At 44.6% G+C, this 26,464-nt stretch overlaps 1 protein-coding gene across 1 annotated transcript; it reads right to left on the reverse strand.

Annotated features, from left to right (window-relative positions):
* On the reverse strand, positions 1–26,098 carry LOC135903787 (uncharacterized). Its single transcript, XM_065434189.1, has 6 exons — positions 25,757–26,098; positions 21,320–21,554; positions 19,612–19,733; positions 18,194–18,255; positions 8,876–8,991; positions 1–381 (listed from the first exon to the last, which is right to left on the reverse strand). The coding sequence occupies exons 2-6, from the start codon at positions 21,468–21,470 to the stop codon at positions 350–352; spliced, it is 483 nt and encodes a 160-aa protein (XP_065290261.1). The 5' UTR covers positions 21,471–21,554; positions 25,757–26,098; the 3' UTR covers positions 1–349.
* Positions 26,099–26,464: the final 366 nt, after the last annotated feature.

The raw sequence follows: 26,464 nt of genomic DNA on the forward strand, positions 1-26,464 counted from the left end.
TTGCTTTATAATGAAATGTTTATTCAAGTCAAGCATGCATGTCTATACACATAGCGCTAACATCTGTAATTGAAAACAGTCTTTTGCAGCGGCACCATTGTCTAAGCAACATAGCTAAGATCATCAAGGTAACAATGGTTCATTACAACAGCAACACTTCAGATTCAATAAAAATGAACCTTGGGCATATATTGCATGTTTTCACCAAAGAAGACGGTCTATATACAGGTATCACAGTCACATAACCCATCTCAGGGCGAGTTCAGTAAAAACAAAACATCAACAAATGTTTGGTCACTACAGAGACCATTCTAAAAGGATGTGGCCAAAGCACAAGCTGCATGATGACTTAGGTAGCAGGCTTGATTGTAGACGCCGCATCTAGGCACAAATAAAAACAAACACAAAGAAATAAATGTCACTGAGCAAGCATCAAAATTGTTTCCAAATGTGAAAAAAGTCAGAAATTGGTTACACTGCTTGATACTGACATATGCATTTGTCTATATTTCTCCAATGAACACTTTCGACTCGCTAAGCAATGTTAAACGTTATCACTTGGCACAGGAAGCGTCTGCATGTCTCGAAAGTTTCTCAGATGTTATCGATGATACTTTACGTTGTCTGCTGTCACGAGATGTGTAACCTGAATGTTTGCGAAACGCAAATTGTGTAAAACTTTATGGAGGGCACACAGGCACCAGCAATTATGCTAAAACCTACGACAAGGCATGTATAAAAGTCAACGTGCTCAGCCCACAGATCAAATTATGATGCTTGCCGACTGTGCTTGCCGCTACTGTAGTGCTTCGAGTGTCACTTTTGTGGGCACAAGTTCGCCCAATAAAAATTAGTAATGTGAATCACAGTTTTGCAACTGTGTTCTTCAACGTCACAGCAATGCGGCAATACACTGTACACCCGTGAGCAGAGGCATACGGACCACGAAAGCACGCGGCACACTGCTTTGATGCACCATCTTATGGCACGGTGCCTGCTGTCACGATTAGTGTTCAAGTGGCATGGAGTGTGCAAACAAATGAACTTCGTTGTCTTCTAAAGTCACAAAACCTTGTCTCAGCATTACTGGCTACTGCGGTAGTACTACAACACAAAGGCAACAAAGCAGCAACAGTGGACACGATATGTTTATCATAAAATACAACACATGAGGAAGTCATCTAAACTATCATTGAGGTTCAAAACTGCCTATTTTACTGAAAGACTGGAACCTCAACTGTCCCCACGCCACTCTAAACAAGTGCTGCGACATGCCTGCTGCAAGGACTTTTCACAACAGCACTACAGCCTGCCCTTCAAAAGTAGTAAGTGCACACGCGAATGATTACAAAACTGCAAATCCAATATAAATGTCTGCTGCCCCTAAAGAAGTTGTCACTGGTAAGTCAAATAAGATGCTCTCTGCATTTGCTTGTAAACACCTTGCTCTTACACATTTCGTGCAAGCTGGCCAGCCACATGTTTCCAGTTGTTTTGAGAGTTTTGAGTACCATGTTGACTTGAACCATTTAGCAATTACCCATATACTGAATAAGCAAAGCAGAAGTGAGTCGACAAAAATAGTTGAATGCCGTGCTTTGCATGCAGCAGAATGTAGAGGGACACAGAAAGAATAAAACAAAGAGGAAAGAAAACTGACGTTTGTGTAGGGTACACCATATAGACAGAGTCCCTCTCAGCAGTACTAAAGGGGCCCTGAACCCCTTTTCATCAAAGTCGTGAAATGTATTTGAAGTTAACACAGACTGCTTTAGAATTACTTTGCCGCAAGAGGTACTTCATGCATTCATCAGAAGCTGTTATTGCCAATCAAAGTTTGTATATGATCCCAGTCGCAGTGCTTTAATGCCTTGCACTGCGAAGGCTAATGTGGAGCAGGGCCTACCAAAACCACCTGCTGAACGTCACCATGGCACGCAGGTAAAATTTGATTTTGGGAGTTCATGTAGATGATGCCATTTCAGATTTTTGGCGCCTATGACATGCCAAACTTTACCCAAACGCGGTTGTCCTCAGCGAGCCACAGTGCCATACCTGCCAACCTCGCGAGATCGAAAATCGGGAGCCTTTTTATTCGTGCCAACGGAGGGGCGGGGGGTTCCGTTGAAACTTTCAGGCAGTGTTCGACAAGTCTTTTTGCAGGGACCTTGCAGTAGCAGATTTTGCTCACTTCAAAAATTTGTCTGAGTAGTTTTGCTCAAAACATGGTCCAGAGTGACCGCCCTTCACTAGCAGCAGGTGTTAGAGGGTTGTGTTGCATATCGATGAGCGGAATTCAGTCCAAGTTTTTCACGCTTTGCTAAAAATGCTCTCACACTCTGCGTAGCTATGCGGTATCATGAGTAAATCCAGCATAACCTTAGCAACACGGTGAAACATGTTTTCCATCAGTTTTTCATTTTCGAACCATAGACCACTCACTGCACATCCCACCTTTCTTGATTCAGAATGTCCTCTGGAACACTGTACGCCTGTAGTGTGGCAAACTCGGCTTTGAGAGCATCTAAAGCGTCTTAAGCAGATTCATTGGAATCTCGGGGCAGCAGCTGAGGGAAACTGAATAAAGAAATGAAGACTGATGAGCGATGCCTGTGAAATGAATTTCAAGTCGGCCACCTCCGCATTCTTCAAAGTTGCGTTTCAGAGTTGCGTCCACATCCATAACACTTAGCCTCGTTGCATTTCGGAAACATTTTCCGTAGAAGAGGCCCAACGTGGTCGCTGACACTAATGGATAGGTTGTGTTCGACGAGGAATCCCGTAAACAGGCACTCCACATGTATGACACTGTCGTCGCAGTTGTTCCGGAGAAAGTTCACTATGTTGTCTTGGTGCTCAGCGGTGCGAACATAGCTTTGATGCTTCGCCATGGAAACGTGCAGTTTCAAGTCGCCTTTGCCACCGTGGGACACGCTGACATCGCATCCACATGTTGTACAAAATGCAAAATTTTCTCCTTTTCTTGATGTCAAAAAGCACAGAAATTCAGAAATGTAAGATTGCACAACTTCTGCAAATACCTTTTCTTGGTCTTTGATAGCGCCACGGCATCAAGCACACAAGGATTCTAACTTTACATGGTGCACCGCACACGCACGGCCTAGCCAACGCTAATCATACACACAAGTAGCAACAATGCAGCGCGGAGGAAGGCATGCATGAAATGCAAGAGCTACATTAGCTCTGGCTTTAGTCAGCTTACTAGGTGCCATAGTCGGCTGCTTAGTCGATGATACCAATGGTGCTAGTGCAGCCATTGTTGGTGATGCCGATGATTACAATGCGGCTGTAGATTCCATGGTGCCGGTTTCGCAAAAAACATTATTGTGCGAACAGAGACCACTTTTCGGGAGATATCAGACAGTGATCGCACAATCGGAAAGTTCAGTAAAAAAATGGCAGCCCCCTGGGCGAATCGGGAGGGTTGGCAGGTGTGCAGTGCACTCAGCGAACGGCCTTGTCACAGCACCCTGCAGCGGCTGCGGTATGCAACTACATTATGCAGCTACATACAACCGCTGCGCATATGCGCAGCGTTTGCTATGTGCACGAAGGGGCTTGAGTGCACGCTCACGCTCATAAGCTCCAGTCTGGCCATGCTACATGGTGCAGACCGACCGGCTTTGACCTGCACCAACCAGCTTGACCAATGAATAGTAGCCACATCCAACTTGTGCATTTTGAAGCTCTAACAATAGTTCAATGCAAAGCAAAGTCTGCCAAGGCACCTAACTAGGAGTGGCCAAAAGTGAGTGTGCACTGGCCTTAAATTTCGCGTGGTTTGAGGCTAGTTGAATGTTCAGAACTAGTGGAAATTAGCAAGACCCAGTGGCTACAACACCTAAAGCAGGGTGGCCAAAGTTTAATTTCTACGATGGTGGCCGCAGCTGAGTGTAAGCAGATGCTAGTCAGCTTCTTCTGGAAGTACACAATTCTTACTGAAATTCGAAAGCAGATTTTCGCTTACTCCAGCCTGTTTGTTAAACTCCATAAATAAATATACCATATTTTCGCGATTCTAAGCACCCCCCCCCTCTATTTGCGGGAAAAAGTTAGGAAAAAAGTTTGCTTGCGAATCTAAGCACCCCCCTATTTGTTAGGAAGACCAACGTTACTAGACTAGCTTCAGTTTTAAAACTCGGCGCCGTTGCGCGGAACCGCCACCCGCCCGCGCCTTCGTGGCGCTGCAGTCGCGCCCGGCTTCACTTCCTCACTAGCCGGCTACGCGGGCGGGCCGGACTAAGCGCGCGGTGCAGCGTATTGTGTGGTTCGTTGTTGAAGGCGAATTTCAGCAAGCATGTAATCCGCGAAACTGTAGCTTTCGCCGAGTTTGTTGAGAATATAAGCAGACGATGCCGAGGTGCTGCGCACCTGGCTGCATAGGCGGCTATCGGAACGATGTCGACAGTTCGGCGCGCTGCTTTTTCTGTGCCGCCAGCAATGCGACGCTTCGCTCGGCGTGGAACAGAGCGATTCTGTTGTTGTTGTTGTTGTCCTGAGTGGCCGTGGCACATACCCACAGTGGGGGATTGGCCAAGAATCGGGCGGTTTAATTAGGTGCCTAAAATAATAATGATAACAAGGGAGTTAACAATTTGGACGTGTGAGTTTAAAAGTAAACGTTTTGTGTTTGGAGAAAAAAGAAATAATCAGATGAAAACCGGGTATAAGATAACAACAACAATAATAATAATAATAATAATTAATAAAAGATAAGAAATAAAAGAAAGCTATGGTTGGGAGGGAGAACGATCAATCTAACATGGAAATCGATTGGTTTCAATGAGGTAATTTTGGATCGCCAAGCAAACATTTCTGTTGCTGAACCCAACAATGGAGGCTCCAAAAGATAGGATCACAGGCACTGATAAAGCCAGACCAATAGAGCGAAGCGGGATTTCGAGTAGTCGTTTTCTTATAATAGAAAAACGTCGGCAAGACAACAAGAAATGGTCGATTGTCTCCGCTTCGCCACAGAATGAGCATAGTGGTGAGGGGACCAGACCAGACCTGTGGAGTTAGAAGTTCAATGCAGGTATACGGCAGCGCAGCTTCGTGATGGACACTTCAATTTTCCGTGTTCGGCAAAAATCTCTGTTCCAAGGGTGCAGGAGATGTCCGTACTCCACAGAGTTAGTAATTTCGGAGCCTGATACTGACTGTATAATGATACTCCTGCGAAATCTAGCTGCAATTACATAAGTAGTCAAAGGGCAGCAAGGAAGAATCGGGCCACTTATCGATGCCTTGGCTAGAGAGTCTGCAATTTCATTAATGATTAGTCCTTTATGGCCGGGCACCCAAATCAAACGCACGCTTCTCAAGTAACCAGGTACCAATGATTGAAATGTCCTCATCATGCGAGAATCACGCAGTAAGGGATGAGCACAATGATAAAGAATCAGTAACTATCACGGCTGACGTAATTGATGGTCCTAATTTGCGTAATGCTAGCACCACGGCCATGAATTCGGCTATTCCCTGTGCCGACCGGCACACGCGCTCGTGCCACTGCTCCTACGTTCATCGTCGTCTTCCACAGCTGGCTGCGTTGCCGTTCATCATTCCAGCGTAGAATTTCACTTCTGTCATCGTAATGGGGAGGCCGCGTTTACGGTGGGAGGGGCCATTGCTTAAGGCAGTATGAGCCACTCATTGTCTTACGTAACGGATAGATTTAATTTCTGAAGAAACTTAATTTTGAATAATCGCAAATCGGGCGAAAGCAGCTAATCACGCCTCCGAGCAAACTCGAGACATCGAACGCAAGCGACAACGGCGGACTACGGGCATATCGTCAGTGACGTCGTTCTCTCAGTCGCAGCCGATTGTGTGTGTTACCGCATAATTCAGAAATACTTTAATGAATCCTCTAGATTAACCCAGTGATAAACACGGGCCGCACGTTTCAGCTTCGCTGGTTAACCATCTTCACGGAGTGGAAGAGCAGATGATATTTTTTTGTGTGTGTGTGTGGCTTGTGTGTTCAAAGACTGACCTCATCTTTCTTTTTGTTGCGCTTCTTTGGCGTGGCGAGAAGCCTCGGTGGGGATGAAGATCATTCTAATCATACACTTTGGCCAAATGTTCAGGCTTCTGAGCCTAAACTGTGCGAAACGTTAAGACGGCAGGAAAAAACACAGCTTCCGCGCTTCGCTCTATGCGTTTCTTTCTTTCGTGCAGTTTACCCTTATTACAGTATGAACCAACTGGCCCGATAAATCTTATTGCTGTAGGTGGATACCGCTTTCTCATGGTATCACTAATTCGGACAAGGGAGAACGCCAGCGAGCGTGAAACACGCGCAAACTGCCCGTCCGCACGGGCTGAAGGCTGCGGCGAGGCGTCTGCAGTGGAGCCCGATGGAACGGCGCTGCCATCTGGCGGCTGTCACAGAAGTGGCGACACCGGCTGTAAGCGCGCGGGCGGAGAGTTTTACAACTGAAGCTAGTCTAGTAACGTTGAGGAAGACCGCGTAGCCAAGGCCGCCAAACGCACTTGCTCACTCTAGAAACATTGCTCAGCGGACCTGCAGGCACACGGTCGATGCTTCTGTTGAACGCGTTTCGCGGCCATCTGACTCCGGAGGTAAAGACAGAGCTTCGTAACATCAATAATAATAATAATATTTGGGGTTTTACGTGCCAAAACCACTTTCTGATTATGAGGCACGCCGTAGTGGAGGACTCCGGAAATTTTGACCACCTGGGGTTCTTTAACGTGCACCTAAATCTAAGCACACGGGTGTTTTCGCATTTCGCCCCCATCGAAATGCGGCCGCCGTGGCCGGGATTCGTAACATCAATAGCGACGTGGTTGTGATTCCAGGTGGCATGACGCCAGTGCTGCAACCTCTCGACATTTCAGTCAACAAGCAATTCAAAGCCAATCTCCGACAGGAGCACGAAGAGTGGGTGCGAAATCCTGACCGGAAGAAGACGCCGACGGGAAAGCTGCAGAAAGCGTTCCCATCAACCATCGCAAAGTGGATTTCAGACGCGTGGAAGAGGGTCCAAGTGGACGTTGTGGTCAAATAATTTAAGGAGTGCTCGATCACAAACAACTTCGACGGAACGGAAGACGACCTGCTGTGGGATACTGAGAGCAGCTGTTCAAACAGTGCGATGAACTCAAGTGGCAGTGATAGTGAGTGAGCATCCTACACAAGCGGTGGGTTCATTGTCTACACCGATTTTTCTTTTGAATGTTTGTAAAATAAAATGTTATTTCTCGCATCCATCTCGTCGTGATGTCGCAGCGAAAAGAGGGAGGGGGGGTATTCTAGATTTTTCTAATCTAAGCACCCCTTCTCACTTTGGGCATCGCGATCGTGAAAAAAAGGCGGTGCTTAGAATCAAGTAAATACGGTACGCTGTAACAGTAGGAAGAAGCACACTGATCCAAGTACCCTTCTTAATTGATATCAGTTTTTGGCCAATAGCAGCTGCGTAAGGAAATCTGCTATAGTACAAAATAAAGCAGCCCGAAAAGAATAAGAAGCCGGCTTCTGTTGAAAAGAGCATTCAAGAAAAAGGTAGCTGTGCTCCGCTTGCAAGCCCCACACGTTGCACATGACTGCAAAATTTGGCTGAGATGTTCCCAGCAGCATATGCTATCCACAGACTTTCTTCACTAAGCTCGAGGAGTGGTTCAGGACACCTTTAAATTTCTCGGGAGTGTAGAATAGGAAGAATATAACAGCTCTTGCAAAAGGCTGAATCCACTACAGTCAAAGACGGTATCTCGTAATTAAGAAAGGTCTGTTGCATACTAATACACACAACCTGAAATAAGGAGGTTACAAATGTAAGAGACATTTGTCTATGTAGTCACCAACCGATAACTTGAACTCTGAAAAGACCGCCTGAAGGCCTTTTACCACTAGCAAATGGCAAAAAGTTTCTAACTGCTTAACACATCTACACTTCACGCAGCTAGGTCTGCCAGAATTTCAAATGATGCCATGCTGTCTAACACGAAAGTTTTGTCAGAACCCGCAAGAAATTCGCACTAGACAGCTGCGCTGTTGGCAGCACATTATCATCGTCGCGTGCAGTGAACAGTGTAAGCTCTCTCAATGTGCTTGGTAGAAGCTAGCACTGTCAAAGGCTGCTCGATTCACAGATTTCAAGATGGCCTGATAACACTTTCAAGTTGCTCATTAGGCCGAGCAGACTAACTGCATCACCTTCACCCACACCTAAACTCACCTTAACACGTGAGCACTGGGATTCTACAATAGCACTCTGTCTAAGGTTGCTCTGCCTACGGGCAGTTCCAGGTTAATTTGCGTGCAAAGTAGGCTGGGCTGTACCCTGACCAGCTTGCCTTGCTAAGCGCTAGGTAAACGTGCCCGCATTTGGTGTTGAAGCCTATGTCTGTACCTCTGGTTACCGATAAATATTTAATTCAAAAGACACACAAGTTGACAGCACAGCAAGAGGTACAAACAACAACCAATTGTGCTCAATTATCAAGCCCAGAGTATGTGCACCTTGTCCTTTACTTGGCAAGATGCATTCACTGCAAAGCAGGACGACCATAAGTCCCTTCACATGGTAATGCAAAGGCAATTTGTAGCAACTGAAATCAAACCATGCTGTTCAGTCAGCAGTTCCAATTATCGGTCATCATGGTGTCACAGACAGTGGTTTCTCACGTCTCCGAGTTGTTCTTTTCTCCAGATCTTAGTGCAAATTTCCCCTAAATTTGAACAAATTTCCTTTTTCTCTAAAGGCCAAAAATCTGTAAATCAAGGGAAATTTCCCTGGGATTGGCAGCACTGCACGGACATTACACATTGGCCAAAGTTATCGTCACAATGCCACAAATAAAGAAGCATAAACACACTCACCGTATGCAATGTTCCTCATGTGACTGAGTACAAGGGCGACAATGGCATTCAACGTCATATGCGAGAAGCCACCCTGCAACCTGCGTAGGTCAACCACGTGTCTGTAGATCTCCTGCCTGCACACATAAGCACAAGGATTGGCTAGAAATGGCATACTACTACAGCTTCATTCTAGGCCTTCTCGAGACTACATTCAGCAATCAGTGTGTTTGTGAACATTAACAATTGCTCACACATGCAGTTTGAGGCATGGTCTAGTCAATCCAACTGTGTCAAGCCAACGGTTGCAATCCCAAATGGGTCCAGGACCGCTTTTCAACAAAGTCGATAATTGCATTTGACGTTAAAGTACACTATTCCGGAAATACTTTCCAGCAGGACATACTTCACATTCAGCAGAAGCGGAGTTATTGGCAATCAAAGATCACCTCTGGTCCCCTTTGAGGTGCTCCCCGTCCTTCTTCAATGCCTTGCACTGCGAATGCTACAGCGTAACGTGGCAGTGCCCACAACAGACCTACTGATCACCGTGGCGCATAGTTCAAATTTTATGTTTGATGTTCACACAGACAACGCTATTTACGATTTTGGTGCCTCCGATGCAGCTAACTCAGAGGCTATCCCTCAGCTTTTTTAAACCTACTTGATCTCGTCGCTTTGCTGAGCTACAGTGTACTAGATAGCTAAGTGCAGCTATTCTCACACCAGGTTGCATGAGTAGAACATTTCCTTTCACACTTGTCTCTATGGCAATCACACAATTTACGAAGGTCGAACAAATTTCATCTTTATGTTCACTCGTGCAAGCAGGTCGGCAGCATGCACAACAGCTAAGCAATGAATCCCGCACTGTGGACTCGTGCTGAAAGAATTCCTAACATAACGAGTCGACCATGATGGTGACAACTCGAGGGTATGCAACTCGGGCAGCAGACAACTTGTACATAAGAAGTTGGCACTTGGGCCTTGAGTCACGTCCCCCAAAGATACCATTCTGAATCAGAGCATGCAGTTGTCCTTAGCAAGCCGTCTCATCGTGACAGCTGCTATATCTACGCTACGTTGCAGACCAGCTACATGCAAATTTAGTGCCTAACTATGTGCTCGACAGGGCTGGAGTGCACACCCGCACTCATGTGCTCCAGTCTTGCCGTGATACGTTCTGTGGGCCGGCTTTGACCAACAGCAACCTGACCAAGTGACAGTAGTCACATCCAAATTGGACATCTTGCACAGTAGCTCAATATGAAGCGAAGTACGCCAAGGCACATATACTAGCGGACAACTTTCTGCGGCTATAAAGGGAAAGCTACGGAGGCAAAGCGCACACAAGTGAGAGCCTTTCTGAAAAGAGTCCCGTATTTTAGTCCATGTCAGTTTAGGCTAGAGAAGAGAAAACATAAGCACCTTATTAGCAACAGTGAAGTAAGACAGAACACTCCACTGAGTGTAAAAGTTTACTTATTTTGTGGCTTTTCTCTTCCGTTTCTGTGCAAATGCAAAATTGTCGCACATGGGAGCTGTGTTGATTCAGCATCTGTTCCAAGCAACCAAACACTGTCAACACTGCTTGACTACTTGGCACGGTAACACATATGCAGCAGCTATGCACCCGTAGCTTTCCCTTCATAGCCGCAGAAAGTTGTACGCGAGTAGAGCCCAGAGCGGCCAGGAGCAAGCGTGCACTGGCACACTTACTTGTTGTCATACCTCAAGTTTTGCATGGTTTCAGGCTAGTCAAGTGTTCAAAACTAATCGAAATTAGCAAGACCCGATGGCTGCGATGCTGATAAGCAACGTGGCCAAACTTTCATTCCTACAGCGGGTGGGCGGGCACAGTTGAGCATTAGACAACAGTCAGCATTATAGTACGATAGTCGTACTTCCATAAGTACCCAATTCAATTTCAAACAGATTTTTGCTTAGCTCAGCTTATTTATTAAACTGTATCAACAAATATACACAGTTACAATAGGGATAAGCACACTGATCCACACGCCCTTCTTGAGTAATGTCTGCTATCGGCCAATAACAGCCGTATAATGGGAATCGTGCATATGATGGCATATGAAAGCTACAGGCAGCTTCAAAACGGGTCAGAAGGCCTCTTTGGTAAGAGTGTTTGAGAAATGAGCGACTTCCCGCTCCACTGGACAGCTCCACACACCAAGCATGACTGAAAAATTTGGCTTAGGTTTTCATAAGTATATACAATCCTCAGGCTGTGTTTTTTCACCAAGCCCAAGGGGTAGTTCAGGACCCTTTAATGACACTGGTTCTGAGCTCCCAAATTGGAAAGGTATCATAAGAAGCCAACAAAGACAACAAGGACAGCATAGGGGAAATTACTTGTACTTATTAAATGAATTAAAGAAACCATAAATTAATGGAAATTAAAGTGGATGAAAAATAACTGGCCACAGGTGGGGCACAAACCCACGTCTTCACATTACGCATGCAATGCTTTTACCGATTGAGCTACTGCGGCGCGGTTTTCCCATCTACTTTCTGAGGTATTTATGTTTATCTGCTAGAACTAAACCTGGGGGTGTTAGCCAGTGCCGCCGCTCAGCGCCTTCACGGTGGACGTGGCACATCCTTTCTCCACCAGGCATCTCGTGTCATCATCATCAGCAGCAGCAGCAGCCTGGTTACGCCCACTGCAAGGCAAAGGCCTCTCCCATACTTCTCCAAGCCAGCAAACAGACATTAAGGACAACATAGGGGAAGTTACTTGTACTTATTATTTCAATTAAAGGAGTTATTAATTAGGGGAAATTAAAGCGAATAAAGAACTGGCCACAGGTGGGGCACGAACCCACATCTTCGCATTACATATGCAATGCTCATGCCAATTGAGCTACCATGGCGCCATTTTCCAATCCACATTGTGAGGTATTTGTTTGTAGTGTTAAGCTATACACTGAAGCCAGCTGAAATCAACTGCTCTACAACAGAAAAAGGACCAGCTGTCTTGAAAGCTGTGTAGCATTTTAAAACCTACCTAGAAGGGGTAAAATTCACCCTTTCCAGAGATCACCAGCCACTGACTCACCTTCTTGGCATGACACAACCAAGAGGACGCATCGCTAGATGGGTAAATTACTATCTCCAACAGTTTTACTTAGTCATTTGCTGTCATCCCAGTCTTCTACTCACCAACACTGACACACTGTTCAGGTTACTAGTACCGAACGCATTTGACTATCCTCAAGGATTTAATCACATGAAGCTCTGGGACGGTACCAAAGAAATGAAGTTGGCAAATACCATGTTCCAGTTACAACTGTACCCAAGATACTGCATCACTACCATGACAACCCAGACTTAGGTGGACACGATGGTTTCTGCTCATGTACAATGAACTGCTCAGGAGATTTAAGTGGCCAGGTATGAAGGATGATACCAGAACCTATAACCGGACGTGCCATCTGTTTCTTGCCGGTTATTGATGAATGTACAAGGATAGCTATGGCCAGGGTAGGAAAGGAAGATGCCAACAGTGTCATCGCTCTTCTGAAGGCTGGGTGTTTTCCAGACACAAATAACTTAGTGTGCATTAATGGGCCTGCTTTTTGGAGCAAGAAGCTTGCAATGTGGGCGGAAGGTAAAGGAATGACAATGAAGTTTTGTTCACCATATCACCCAGCTGCTAATGGCCTTGCTGAATGTGCCGTGCGAGAGATAAAACATTACATAAAAATGCACCCGAGCTTTCCAGGTGGTTGGAAGTGCTGCCTCAAAGATGCTACGAGACATCACAACCATTCTTGCATGAGTGGTCTTGGATGTAGCCCCTTTTCACTGCTTCAGGGACTGTGTCCGCACTTCTAGCAGACTGCAAACTGGGCCTTCTAGATAATCTAAAGCTTTCCAAGCGCAAGAAAAGCACGAAACAACAAGAGGCATATAAAAATCTAATGAAGAAAAGGTTTGACAGAAGACGCAGCAGCGATATATCGGACATGCAACCTGGCAACCACATTCTAGTAAGGAAAGGAACTGGAACTTCCAATGACAAGTTCTATGTACCCTTTCAAGTAATCAAAACTGCCGCGCAGTGTGGTATCATGAAGACCATCTGGTACTTGGGAGGCTCCGGGCAGAGTACACCTCCATCAGTAATGCATTCAAATATATTACACCAGGAGGTGTGAACAGTGAAGTCCGGGATAGTGAAGCAGTCTGCCCCTGAATAGTCATAGAAGATGATGAAGAGCGATCAGGAAGAGGAAGAAGGGGATTATAGTGGGAGTTCGAGATTAAATGGCAGATGACACCCGCCTCAGATCACTTAACACGAGATGCTAGTGGCAGAAAGGATGTTCCACATCCGCCGTCAAGGCCTTGAGTAGTGGCACTGGCTAACACTCCCTGGTTTAGTTCTAGCAGAAAAATATGAAGCGGTCTGCTCCTGAATAGTTGGAGAAGACAATGAAGAGCGATGAGGAGGAGAAAGAAGGGGATTCTAGTGGGAGTCAGAGATTAAAGGGCAGACGATGACTATGTTGAATTAAAAAAATAATTCTGGGCTTTATGGGCAATAACCACAATATGAGTGAGGCATGCCAGAGTGGAGGACTTTGGATTAATTTTGATCACCTTTAGTGCTTTCATGGACACCTAATCCAAGTACATGGGCACTTTTGCCTTTTGCTTCCATTGAAATGCAGCTGCCACAGCCGGGGTCAAACCAGGGACCTTAAGCTCAACAGCACGTTTCCGTATCCACTGGGTTACCCGTGGCAGGTTTCCAGAATTCTGTATCGAAAGTTTTCATATCAAGATTGCTTTGTCGTCATAGCCAATGCCCACACTTTTTTGGCAATGTCATTTTGGGCCACGTACCTATGCTAACAGTGGCGCAGGCAGGTCAGGCAAGAGCTGTGAAGGACTCACTGCTTTCAGCTTACTTTCACGAGAAAGAAAGCGTAGAAAGTTGCCAGAAAACAAATTGGTCGCACCACCTTTAGTTTACAGAGATAGCTAAAGAAAGAAAAAGAAAAGTTTGATATGAACAGGAAGGGAAGGAGACCTTCAGCAAAAGCAAGGCATGCTTCGAGTTGAAGTGGTCAGCAGCAGACATTGCTTTATTTGGCAGTACATATTTCCTCTATTCCAACATGCAACCAGTTTTTCTGGCTTAAAAGTAGAAAATGAGCAGCGAAATTTCATGTGCACTTTATCACTAGAAAAATGTAGCATGCCTCAGATTCTGTCATTCAGGAGAAGGTAAAAACCAGAGAGTTTACTTTCACACAATGGAAGTTTATTTACACTTAATGTCTACCATCCTTACTCACAAACAGCTCTTTTATGAGCCACATGTCGACCTCCGTGTGGTCGATTGCTAATGGAATTGAGCATTGCTCGAATGACTCCACAATGATTGTAAACAGGATGGTTGTCCATGCTTAGCTCATACCTTAGAGGGTAACTGCCATGCATATACGGTGGCAGAATCAAATTTCAGATCGTCACGGCAATACATGTATGGTGACGACCAAAGATATGAAAAAAAAAAGAATGCACCTTTTCTGAATTAAGTGCCACCTAACATTGCTTAAAAGGTGCTGCGACCTTCCGCAACTTCAAGAAAAATTCTTTTTGTGCTGCCACCCCTCGGTTTGCATTATAACCGATTTTCACATCAATCTATGGTGTCTGCTACCATGGTAGCTTGGTATTTCGGCTTTTCCTAGCTTAGGCTACGTTCACACTTGGTCTCAGAGCAGGCAGAAGAGGAAAAAAGCTTGACAAAATCCACCTGTCAAGGCGGAAAAACGGGCGGAAAACCAGGCGGCGAAAAAAATCGTTGGACCGATTTTTTCGCCATGGCGAAGCGGAAAACGGTTCTGCTTCACCGCAAGCTGCACTAACATGTAAACATCCGGTCGTAAAATTTAACATTTTCCGTTGTTCATTGTCTATTTTTAGGAAAAGCAACTAGCTAAAGCTATCGAAACTATGTTTCGTTTATCTTCCATGGTAGACAAAAGTTAAAAACGACACGGGCAGTTGCGCGAAATGATAGCTTTTAGTAACTGATGGGTCAATGAATGAACGTATGCCTTGAAATAGTGTGATGAACAGCGGCACCATGTAGACAAACGTACGCAAACTAGATGGATGTGGGCGAAAGTAGCAGTGGTTTCCGCTGCAGTGGCGAAACAAATGTGAGCATTTTGCACATGCGCGGAAAAAATTGTCCGGCCGCTTTGGTTTCTCCGCCCCCTTACCGTTTCCCAAGTGTGAACGTAGCCTTACTGCCATGGACTCGCACCTATGTGCTTTGTAATCGTCATTCTTGCACATGTAGCAATAACAAACTGATTACTTGTCATTGAAAGTCTTACCACGAGATGCTTGCCTGCATAGGTCTCCCACAGGCATGTGATAACAGTGCTTACAGATGGGCACTCACAAACCAGCAATACCGCTGTGCACGCGTTTCTTTTTGCAAGGAGCATGAGGCCAAACAGAATCTAGTCAAGCAGTTCAATATTTTATTACTGCAGGTTTCTCACTTGCTTTATCTGATGATGCGCGACACTGAGCTTGCTTGTGGGCTCTCACATAGCGTGCTTATCTTTTACTATGGCCACAGGTCCCTGGAACTGCATTTAATAATGATCCCCATCATAACCATTCTACTGGCCCTTCGTCATTGGTTGAAACATAGATCTAAGGCCGCCGCACCATTGTCATTGCTGGGATGGCAAAATCAGCATGACACATGATTAATATAGAATATGGAACGGAATGTTTCAAAACACAGTCCCTAGTTGTGTCAAATCTATTTAAAAAATAATAATCAGTTGTGTGAATATTATTCCATTTGCAAAAATAATTGATACTTTATCCATGTACGCAACAATAAACAATGTATAAAACTGCACACATTAAAAAATGTGGGGGGCTTTATTGTCACCTAAAAAATTACTAGCTAGTTTTTTTTTTTTTTTTCAAAATAGGTTACACTAAACAATTCAAGTCTGTTAACAGAAATTTAATCCGAGTTGTTAACACTGCCAATGCAGTTTCGGTTTCATATTCGATTGCAATCTGAAAGCAATATTCGGTCCAATTTTCTTGGAAAAAAGGTGGGCATTAGGCCTGGGTAAGTACTACACAATTCATAGAGATTTGCCATTCACACTTGACACTGTGAAGTTCAAACTACATGTAAACAATTTTGTGCGTGACTGCAATGAGCCACAGCTTTAAGCAACAAAATGGGCCCACATGCCAGCAGAGCACTCGTTCTCGTCGTCCGGTTATGGAAATCTAGACATGCCGTTTTCCCCTTCCAAATGGAACACCAACTAGCCTAACGTCAATCCCTTATCTAGGATTTGTAGCTTGTCATACAGACTGCCAGGAAACAGGCTGTGCAACTGACTAGCCGATGGGATACCCACTGGCTACACACATGCTTCCCTACTTCACCACTCCTTTGATTGTTGCAATAAAGCAGGTTTTCTTCTTGGAAGGTACTGCTCGGTTTGTTTTGAATGCCCATCACCACTGCACCTCAAGACCAAAAACACACTGTACAGTTGCAAGTGCGAGCCCAGTGCTAACATCACCGTTTACCAACTGAAGCAAGAGACCAAGCATACTGCGCTGTCTCCTCTTCACGTTGATGCACTGCCTACAGCCGTCGAGGACACAGCCAAATTTAGATACATGCAAAACAAAACAAAAAAGAAACAAAACTACTGCAAGAACTTTCAATATATTTTATGTTGCTCTGTAGAGCAAAACAAATTAATTTAAGTTATTAGAGCATACGTCATGCTCATTTCAGTGTGCATTTCCTACCCTCATACACTCATTTCAGTGTGCATTTCCTACCCTCATACCAACAACTCTGGAGTGCAGCTGCTCACGTGGGGGTAGACTTGCAGGTGACGAGTGGACATGATAGTCATCTCTGTCACACCACTTGTCACCATTGCGCACAAGATCACTTGCATGGGGTTTATAGTTTAAGAGCAAGCCATAGATCGACATGTTATGCAGGAGATGGAGTATCAGTGCATTGACTTTCTGATAACGTTGCCGAAGCCAACGGTTAAGGTCACAACTGTGGTCACTTTGAGATCAGGCACATGTGTGCTTGCCCATCAAGGTATTATTTATCTGACAAGAGCCAATTCCTGGGTCAAAATAACAAGTCCACAGAAAGTATGGGTGCCGGCCCAACCTTTAGCATGGATCAACTGAACCAAAAAATCTATTTAACCGCAGTTGGATTAACAGAAGTCTAATGTAGCGAACAATATGATGCTTGTGCTGTTGTGGCAACCGAGGCATCGCCACAACCCAGATTATGCTAGGCAAGAGCAAAAAAGAAAAAAAAAATAGATGCTACAGAAAAAAAAAAAAGATTTATGGGAGCTGGATTACAATGCTTAAATTTTGCAGTTTTACATGCCAAATTCCCGTTTGATTATGAGGCATGATTAATTTTGACCACTTGGTGTTCTTTAACGTGCAATTAATGCACAGTACACAAGATATCTTGCCATAACATGCACAATAATTCATCTTCCAAGTCAAGGGAGATACAGCTAGAAAATGTGCAGATATAAAGACACCCTTTCACGCAAAGATTGTTTTCTTTTTTCTCCTAACAAGTCTACAAATTTTACCCTGGGGCAGCAAATGGTGCAACACTAACTTCAAACATCCTGAGCTCACATATGTAGGGGTACTTGAAGTCTAACATAACTGCTTTTTTTCGGGTTAAAAATTCAAGCTATAAGAGGTTAAAGGAGCAATAAAGGCAGACACTAAAGCAGCCTGCCCATGCAGAACCTTTTCAATGTTAGCCTCATGACAAGATACGACTTCGTTGCTAAGAAAATTATGCCCAATGGGTCCACAATACCTCAACGATGGATAGTGTCTCCCACCTACCTGTACTCGTGGGATGTCATGTTCTACTCAATCTACTGAGTGCTACTGTCAGTATGAAGTCAGAGGCCTGAGCTGAGAGGATGCCATACTCCAATAAGGTATGTCTACAGAGCAGTGCAATAAGATAGATGCAGCGAGTTCTGTAGGCAAATCCAATAATATTGGAAATGTACATTTTCTTTCTTTAAATGCAATACAATTAACTTCATATTATAAATGGCACGTGCCAAAACAAAACGTAGGAGGTGATGCTGCCCTTTCTTTTCAAAAAGCAATAGCATGGGCACCTTGAGACATTGAACACCTTATCTCGACCTAACATTTGCCTTTAGTATCTTTTCAAGGGAGTCTCTAAGGCAATGAGACCACCAGAGATAAATAAAAAGTACTCACTCCTCCCGTTCTGGCAATCTTTTTTTCACCATCTGAACTATCTTCACAATCTGAGCTTTGCTCTGAAATGGATGAGCGAAGAAAATGGCTTAATTGGCAAAAGCAGAAAGGACACCGCTAACAACATGCTAACATGGCTCGCCTCCATGAAAAACATTATTGTCATGGAAAAAAAACCAAAGCCAAGTTCTTCAAGGCATCGTCCAAACAACAGCAATAATTCACACGGTTTAAAATGCCGATAAGGTCAGCATGCCCGATCATCGACTGAAGCATGTATGAGTGCGTCTGGACTAGCAGGCATGAGTCAGACAACACTGAGTTAGAAGGGGAGAGGGCTTCGCACAAGGGCACAAGCGCAGGCCTCTGTATGTGCATTCACGCTGCCAATGGAAACCAAAAATGTTCATTTACCTGGAAGCCTTGCTCAAATTGGCAAGCTTGAGATTGACTTAAAAACATGACTGGCCAACTAAAAATTTGCAATAAATTCCCTCGTATTTTTTTTTAATTTTTTGATGATCCAACTGTGAACTGCTCAAAGTCATGTAACAACTAAAGGGCAGGCATTCAAGCAGTGCAGAACATTCGCTTCCCACCAGTGCCTGTTTAAAAAAAAAACATGCTCATAATTTCATAGGACAGGTTTTACATATCAGGCTATGCTATATACTGGAGCGTTTTTCGTTAAGCCTTTGCGGTCTGAATTCTTTAAACGAAGTGAGAATTTTTTATTACCTGCATCTGAACAAAAAAAAGTCAGGCAAAAATAAATAAAAAACCCCACTGGTGTTATTGGTAGTGAAACAAACGTTCTTCTCATGAACTGCCAAAAACAACATCTTTTGTAGGCAGCACATGGTTCTTCAGAATCCTGAATTCCAAATCCAAATGGCAAGCAATATGGCCACAAATCATTCGAAGATCATTTGTGTGCCACCCAATACAGGTTATATGCATTAGGCAGCAGGCTCCAAAAATAGAGCGCAACCTTAACATGATGCGACACATGGACATTTGTGAAATATAACAGAGAGCCAGATTTATCTGCAGCAAAAAATGAACAATTATGCAATCGTCATTGCCAACACTCACATTTCTGAAAATAGTTTTGTTTGTTTTTCTCACTGTCATATATTTCCTGCAAAGCTAAGATTCCTACAGGCACCATTGGACCAGAGAGGATTGATTATAATCCTAAGGAATCTTTAAACATGTTCCAAAACTGCAGCTGCTAAACATTTTTGCGATGTGACCTTTTCAAGAGAAGTAAGGGGTAGAAATGGTCAGTTTCATCCGATCAAAATGAAGCCTTCATGAATTTGAAGATGTAGCAGAATGTTAAAAAATTGAAATAAGACAACGTAGATGCAAAATTAAAGGCGACTTGCCAGAATTGTAGCATGAAACCAACCCACCTTGCTCCCTTGTGAGCAGGCCTCAGAGCTAAACGATGTCACAGTCGTGTCAGCAAAAGGATCAGGCCTTTCTAGCCGCCGCTGCAGGTCGAAAAAGTTTGCCACTGGTGGATGCTGCAGCACTGTACAAATACACAATACTGCTTAACATAAGATAAACACAAAGCAAGGCGCAAGAATTTGATTAGCCTTTTTCTGCACACCGAAAACACTATCATTCAAAAGTATTCTGTTTGTCCAGATTCAGAGAAAACTAAATAAAAATGTGACAAGAAACTAATTTCTACCATACTCTATCATCTTTAAGTTGTACCAAATACTTCGTGAATATTTATTTTCATATCTTGCCAGCTCATTGTTCAGCTTAGCTTCAGTTATATATGAACTCTTCAAAGGGTGCCGATAGTCTCTAAAAGCCCAGCACAAGATAAGTACTATTGTTAACTAGTGGAACAGCAAAACAAAGTCTATCCAAAATATACTCAGCATATGACTGGAGCAGTAGTCAACCTGCACAATTTCTCAACTAGACTAGCTAGTTACATGGCTATCACAGATTACCAACAAAGCTGAGGTGGAAGCATCATGTGTCACCTCACCTTCCTAACACTTTGACAACACTGGCAGCCACAGGATTGACACAGCAGGCTACAAAATCATCATGCTGCCGTGCAATGGATCTACTGCAAGGTCCCTCTAAACGGATCTAATGCAAGGCACTCTGAAGCTACAGCACTTGTAGTCAATGCCTCATGTACATGGAATTCTAGTCTGGTTCACAGTATGTGAATAATGTAACTGTTTCCCGGCAAATATTGTTAGGTCTTTTATTTTAGAACTCTTGCCTCTCTTCACAAGCTGCTACATCAACTCTTCTCACAGAAACTAACTCTTCTCCCACAGTGAGCGGCTTGATGAACCAAGTTGAACACCTTGCTTCAACTCTAAGAAGCATACGTGCCTACAAAAATCATAGTGCAGGGTATCCTCAATAGCTCGCAAAGTTATGTGCGTCATCCGTCAAGAATGAGTCGGTAACAACTACACGCAACTCGGGCAGCTAGAATGCTCGTGCTCAATCACTTGTCTTATTGGCAGCCACGCCTGTAAACATTATTTACTGCTGTAATGGTACAACACGACAGGCATAATAACCTTAAAAAGAAAATTCTTGCTAGAACCTTCAACTTGGACAACAGCTACCAATGATGCCATTACTTTTGATGGTTGGTGGCCCTGTGCCCAGTCAAGCTGTTTTTAATGATGTTGAGGAACACTAGTACTGACAGCTAAGTGCCACCTGTTCTTGACAGAATGCCATCCTGGCCCCCCAGATCAGGTCAGGATCAAAAGAAGCAACATGCACAGTCATTGGCCATCTTGGCTACACAAGCAATTTCCCACAGTAGCAGTGCAATGAGACAGACCAAGTAGACCTCCCTCTCACGTTGGCTAATAAAGAAAAAATATCCAACTTCTTAGCACATTAAGCATGCTAACATTTTGTTGAGGGTGGAATAACAACCTATTCACTTATATCTATAAATGAGCAAAGAAATAAAAAAAATGAAAAACTGACTGTTTATTGCTAGACAGAACGTTACGAAATTCATCGCTGCAGTGAGGACAGAACTGAAGAGCTTGATTCAGTTTTACTTCAGTGAGCAAAGTAAGGGCTCAGCGGTAGAAGCAGCAAGAACACACCAACCTTGCTCCGTGACCTCCTGCACAGCTGCTTCATGTCTGGGCTCAATATGCAGTGGATGCAGGTTTGTCTCATCAGTGCCACCATCAAGTGGAACAGATCTTTCACCTTTCAGTGCCTCTGAATAGCTGTATGCCCCTTCTGCCCGTCTCATGGTAGCAGTGCAAGTACTTGTAAGTAGCTTACAGCCCTTCTCCTCTATTCTTGCTTTTTCAGAGGAGCTGCCTGCACACCTGATCTGCGAGTAAGCACCAACCACAAAAGCTTCAGCCTCATGCACTTAGTAACCCAGGTGGCATGACTGCCGACGATTGCAGTGCACCCTGATATTCATAAACAATCATCAAACAGGTAAAAAAGCAATGAGCACCCATACAGGCACCCAGCCTTGCTACTAAAAAAAAAAAGAAATAAGAAAGAGAAAGGGTTGACTGCCTGCTGCAGCTTACAATATGCTAGAACAGAAACAAGAACAAGACACGGGCATAAAATTTGAGTGAATACATTATGAACATCAGATACCCCATTCTAAGCAATGTAGCCAACACACATGCGGGCATGTGCGTGTGCGTGTGTGTGATGTGCATGCACAGTGAGCTGCGGTGGGTGAAGAACTGTAGAAACAATCGCATGCAGACACATGAAGCAAAGACAAAAATAAAGAGAATGACAATGACGAAGTGTGGCAACGAGTACCTTCCTAATTGGAGCCCATGTGCACGCGATGAGAGTGGCGACTTTGTGGTGTTCTGAAGGTGTGAAGTGTTACGATTAAGGCATGTGTGCAGAGCGTATACACAAAAATGTGTTGTGGCGTGACAAAGGAGGAGAAGAGTGGCTGTGAGGAAAAGACAACAGATTCCATGAAGCAAAGGAAAATGATGTCCCAGGCATGGATGCAGTAAGCCTCATTGATTATTTGTCCCCAACAGTACTGGACTGCTTAGAACTGCTTTCCCATGTTCGATTTTCTCAAGCAACTTCGGAAGCTCCACCCACCAGTCTGACAGCTGCTAGAATTGAGTTTGTTTTTCAAAGCTGAATTCCTGGACTGTCTGCAAACTCGCAGCTGTCAGCATACTTTTGCTCGGACTAGTAGAAATAGCTAGCAGACAATGGCTGTCTGAAAAAGGTGCGCATGACGTCCACTGCCACGTTGTGAAAATTGCTGTGTACTTCAACATGCTTTTCACGTTCCACAGGGCTAATAGGTACTGTGTGCTTAGCTCTCATGCCTTCTGTGCCATCGTGCAGCTTATAGTTAGTTGTGCAGTTTCTGCCACTTTAGTCTTCACATTTTGCTAAGAGACAAGGGTAGCAGTCAAGCACATATGCATGCTCTTTTTTTTTTTTAGCGTTTTGCAAAACCTGTTATGCTCATTGTTATGCGTAATACAGTAATACTTCATTAATACAGAGGTGGCAGGGAACGTGGATCAGGTATGCACTAAGCAATGTACTAATTAATTGACAATGGCAGATGAATGGCTACAGGCTTACCAGCCAAAATAACTGTCTTAATTTTCACACAAACACGCATGCATACAAGTTTTACTTGCAAGCAGGCAGCAAAAAATATGCAATTTTCGCTTGTCGCCATCACGGCCTTGCAGTGACGATGGCATCAACTCAGCAAGGCCGTGAGCCAGTTTCTGCATTAGGCCCTACTTCTCTGCAAACGCCCTCATGGCAGTCAATGCACACGCCCTGCCAAATACAGAAGGGCCATCATCCACTTCCATGCCATCGTCTTGAACGACATGGAAGCACCAGAAGCTACGGAAGCAGCAAACCCATCATGGCTACCATGTTTTGTTGTCACTATCAGTGGAGACTACAGTCCGGGAAAGGTCCGTGTGCTGCAATTTCACTAGTTATGGTCTGCGTGCATGACATTTTGCCAATTCCATGATTGCATGTGCCGAAAAATTAGTTAACCACTGCACACTAACAGTTTACTATGCGCTAAGCGACTAAGGCTTAAGCAGTCAGCCAATGCATTTGGTCCTATGGCAACAGGGTGGGAGATTCATCGCAACTATATTTAAGCCTGAATTACTTATTAATTGAGTACATACTAACAAGGTATTACTGTAAACAGGTGGATTTTGTCCTTCAGGTGAGTGAAGCTGCATGGTGTGCCAGGAAGTATGACACTGCATGTGGCTGTTTCTTGCTGCTAGAAGGGACTAGGTATACAATCACAGCTTTCCCAATAGCTGTTCCCATCTAAACCCTCCTGTTGACAAGTTTAAGCATTTGCTTTTTGTCATTCACAATTAGTCGACGGTGATATTTTGGGATTGAACATGGGCACTGTCTGTCCAAGACGTGCATCGCATATAAGTGATGTGATTGAGCCTTTCGTCGGCAGGTCTCGCAAGCTTTGAGGACCATGCAGAACGTAACTGCACTTTCTCAGCCTAATGAGTTGCTTTCACAATAGAAGCTCGTTAACACGATCCAATTATGTATGATTTCCCGGCGCCAGCGTTCACGATCGAGAACATGAAAAACCAGCCCAATGTGCAATGGCATCTCGTGCCACAACGATTCGTACAACACTTCACATTACGTAGATGTCAACAACAGATGAGTTTGTCAAATTTTTAGTTACTTTGGACTGTACATGTTCCCTGTAATTATATTTCTTTCAGCGCTTTTTTTTTTCAACACGTATCAGCGTGGTTCTCTTGTATAAAGGCGTGATATGGTTCGCTTTCTGCGTGAATGGCAACGCAATACAATCATGATTGTTTGCATTCATGCGGGAATTTTGCTAAATTTTGCATGCGATGAGCTAGCTTACAGTGGTTAAGCGGCATGAAAGTGAGCATGCAACATAAGCTGTGCATTAAGAACACATAGTATGTGCTCAGCTTGCAATTCCACTATGCAAGCATTGTGGTTGTGCCGCAATGTGGCCTCCAAGATTGCTATATCGTGGAGGCCACGCTAATGAATTCACTGAGTAATGGTAGATTAGCTGCTACAAGCAGACGACAGCAGCAAAGAGTGACATCCAGTCACGGTGCTTTCGATTGAAACTTCGTAAACTGGCAGCTGGTCACGTGAATGTGGTGTGCCCTTCTGTCAGAACGAAAGCTGCTGATGGTTTGCGGACAGCCTGGGACTACATAATCGAAGAAGCCCAGTCGTCATCAAGCCTCGTCCCTGGGTAAAAGAATTCCCTTGGTCAGTGGTGGCGTTCTACCTTTCTTGATGGCATCTGGTGTCATCAGTGCCCCTATGCTGTCCTACCTCAGCAAAAGATCCACCCCTAGCATCTGGCCGATGGCTAGCCACTATGGCAACGACACTATGCAGACATGCATGCCCACTTCTGGCACCAAGTTGCACACTTACCACAGGCTACCAACAAATCTGATGTGGAGGCATTAGCGTCAGCTCGGCTTCCCAACACTATTGTACACAAAAAATGCTTGAACACCAGCAGCCACAGGACTGACTGATCATGCTGCCATGCAATGGATCTAATGCAAGGTGAATGGCTGAACTGCGCCCTCCAATGCAACAGTACTAGTGATCAATATGGCTCTACCCACTGGTGGATCCAGAGGGGAGGCCCTGGACCTTGATGCAGTTTTGTTTCAGTATAAAAGTAAATGAATAGGGGTAGCAGCACTAGGCAGGAGCACTAACCTTGCTTCTTGACCTCAAGTGCAGCTGTGCCACGCTCAATCACCAGTAGGTGCAGGTTTGTCTCGTCAGTGTCCCCCCGAAATGGAATATCTTGTTTGCCTTTCAGTGCCCGTCATTTGCTATACGCCCCTTCTACCCGGTTCATTGTAGTAGTGCAAGTATTCCAACAGCGTTGCCGTTACACAAGCGCTTCTAGCTCGTCTGATCTGCGAGTCACCACCAGCCACAAAAGCTTCTGCTTCATGCAGTTGGTGCAACAGATGGCATGACTGCTGACCAGTATAGCGCACCCCGGAATTCATTGTCATAAAGAGGTAATAAAGAAAACAGCACCGTAAAATGGTGCAGTCAAGGACACAAGCTTTAAGCGCATATCCACACAAGTCATCCACTTCCACGCAGTGCAACCAACCCGGGCAGAAAAGAGTTCAGAAGGTCCTCCCAGACCTCTCTGTCATATGCATTTATCAGCCATACTTGCGCGATGCACGGAACAAGTCTCTGTCAGCCGCACATAACTCGCGACAGCTTAAATGTTGATTTTGGAAGCACTGTCATTTTACATAAACGTTTCTCGTCATCGGTATCGTTATGAATGCACTACTCGCAGCCTTATACCGGTGTAACATACGAGCAACAACGTGGCAAAACCGTACAACCGTAGTGTTCAATCTTTGCCAGCACACACAAAAGCAAATGCATGCGACAAGGCGACTCAAGAAACAACTTTCGCGCCGCTTCGCCAACGAACTCATGTACCATAAAATTTGTGCTTACCTGCGTGCAGTTTGCGCCGATAGCGTGTGGTGCCTAGATGCTCCCACGACAATGGTTACCTATAAGAATACTGTCGTTGTTTCGTTCCAGAAAACGAAACTTTGCTAGTTGGTCTTCTTGCTGGACAACCGTCACTTTCAAAAACATGGAGGAAGAAAAAAACAACAATGTTGTTAAAGCATGCCAGCGTTACAGTGGCCTAGGCCACTGTACCAGCGTAGTTGCTCGTCAGTGTTGCCAAATGTCGGCGAGTAAAAGTCGCTAGAAGTAGCCAAAAAATTCAGCGAGGCGTTAATGCCTTCTTTACCAGCCTGCCGGGCTGTCCCGTAAACTTAATTCACGCGCTTAACAACCTTTGTTGTGCGCCGCCCTTTCCCCTCACACCAAATCCGGTTCCGGCATTTCCGGCATTTCCGGTTTAAAAATTTTCGGTTCCGGCGTTTCCGCTTCCTGGAGTTGCGCTGCGGGAATTTCCCGCTTTGGCTGCTGTTAGACGATGGTGAGACGATGGTGCTTAGCAGAGCTATCGCAGTCACCATAATAAGAATGCAAAAGGGACAAGCTGTTGTATTCCGCTGAAGTAGTAGTTCACGGTCACTGTTTTCCAAATGCACGAAAAACGGCAGTAATCTCCAAGTGCCCAGGCACTATATTCCACTGTACGTTGTGGCTCGTGCATCTTTAACAGGTCCTGTGCTATCTGTGCTG

Source organism: Dermacentor albipictus, chromosome 4, assembly GCF_038994185.2.
Source record: "Dermacentor albipictus isolate Rhodes 1998 colony chromosome 4, USDA_Dalb.pri_finalv2, whole genome shotgun sequence".
NCBI classification, from domain to species: Eukaryota; Metazoa; Arthropoda; class Arachnida; order Ixodida; family Ixodidae; genus Dermacentor; species Dermacentor albipictus.

Excerpts from the sequence above, each read along its gene's own strand:
- LOC135903787 (XM_065434189.1), bottom strand. The coding sequence starts at position 21,470 with ATGAGACGGGCAGAAGGGGCATACAGCTATTCAGAGGCACTGAAAGGT. Across the intron at positions 19,734-21,319 it reads GCAGGAGGTCACGGAGCAAG|TGCTGCAGCATCCACCAGTG; the intron begins GTTGGTGTGTTC and ends GTATTTGTACAG. Across the intron at positions 18,256-19,611 it reads CCTGCTCACAAGGGAGCAAG|AGCAAAGCTCAGATTGTGAA; the intron begins GTGGGTTGGTTT and ends CATCCATTTCAG.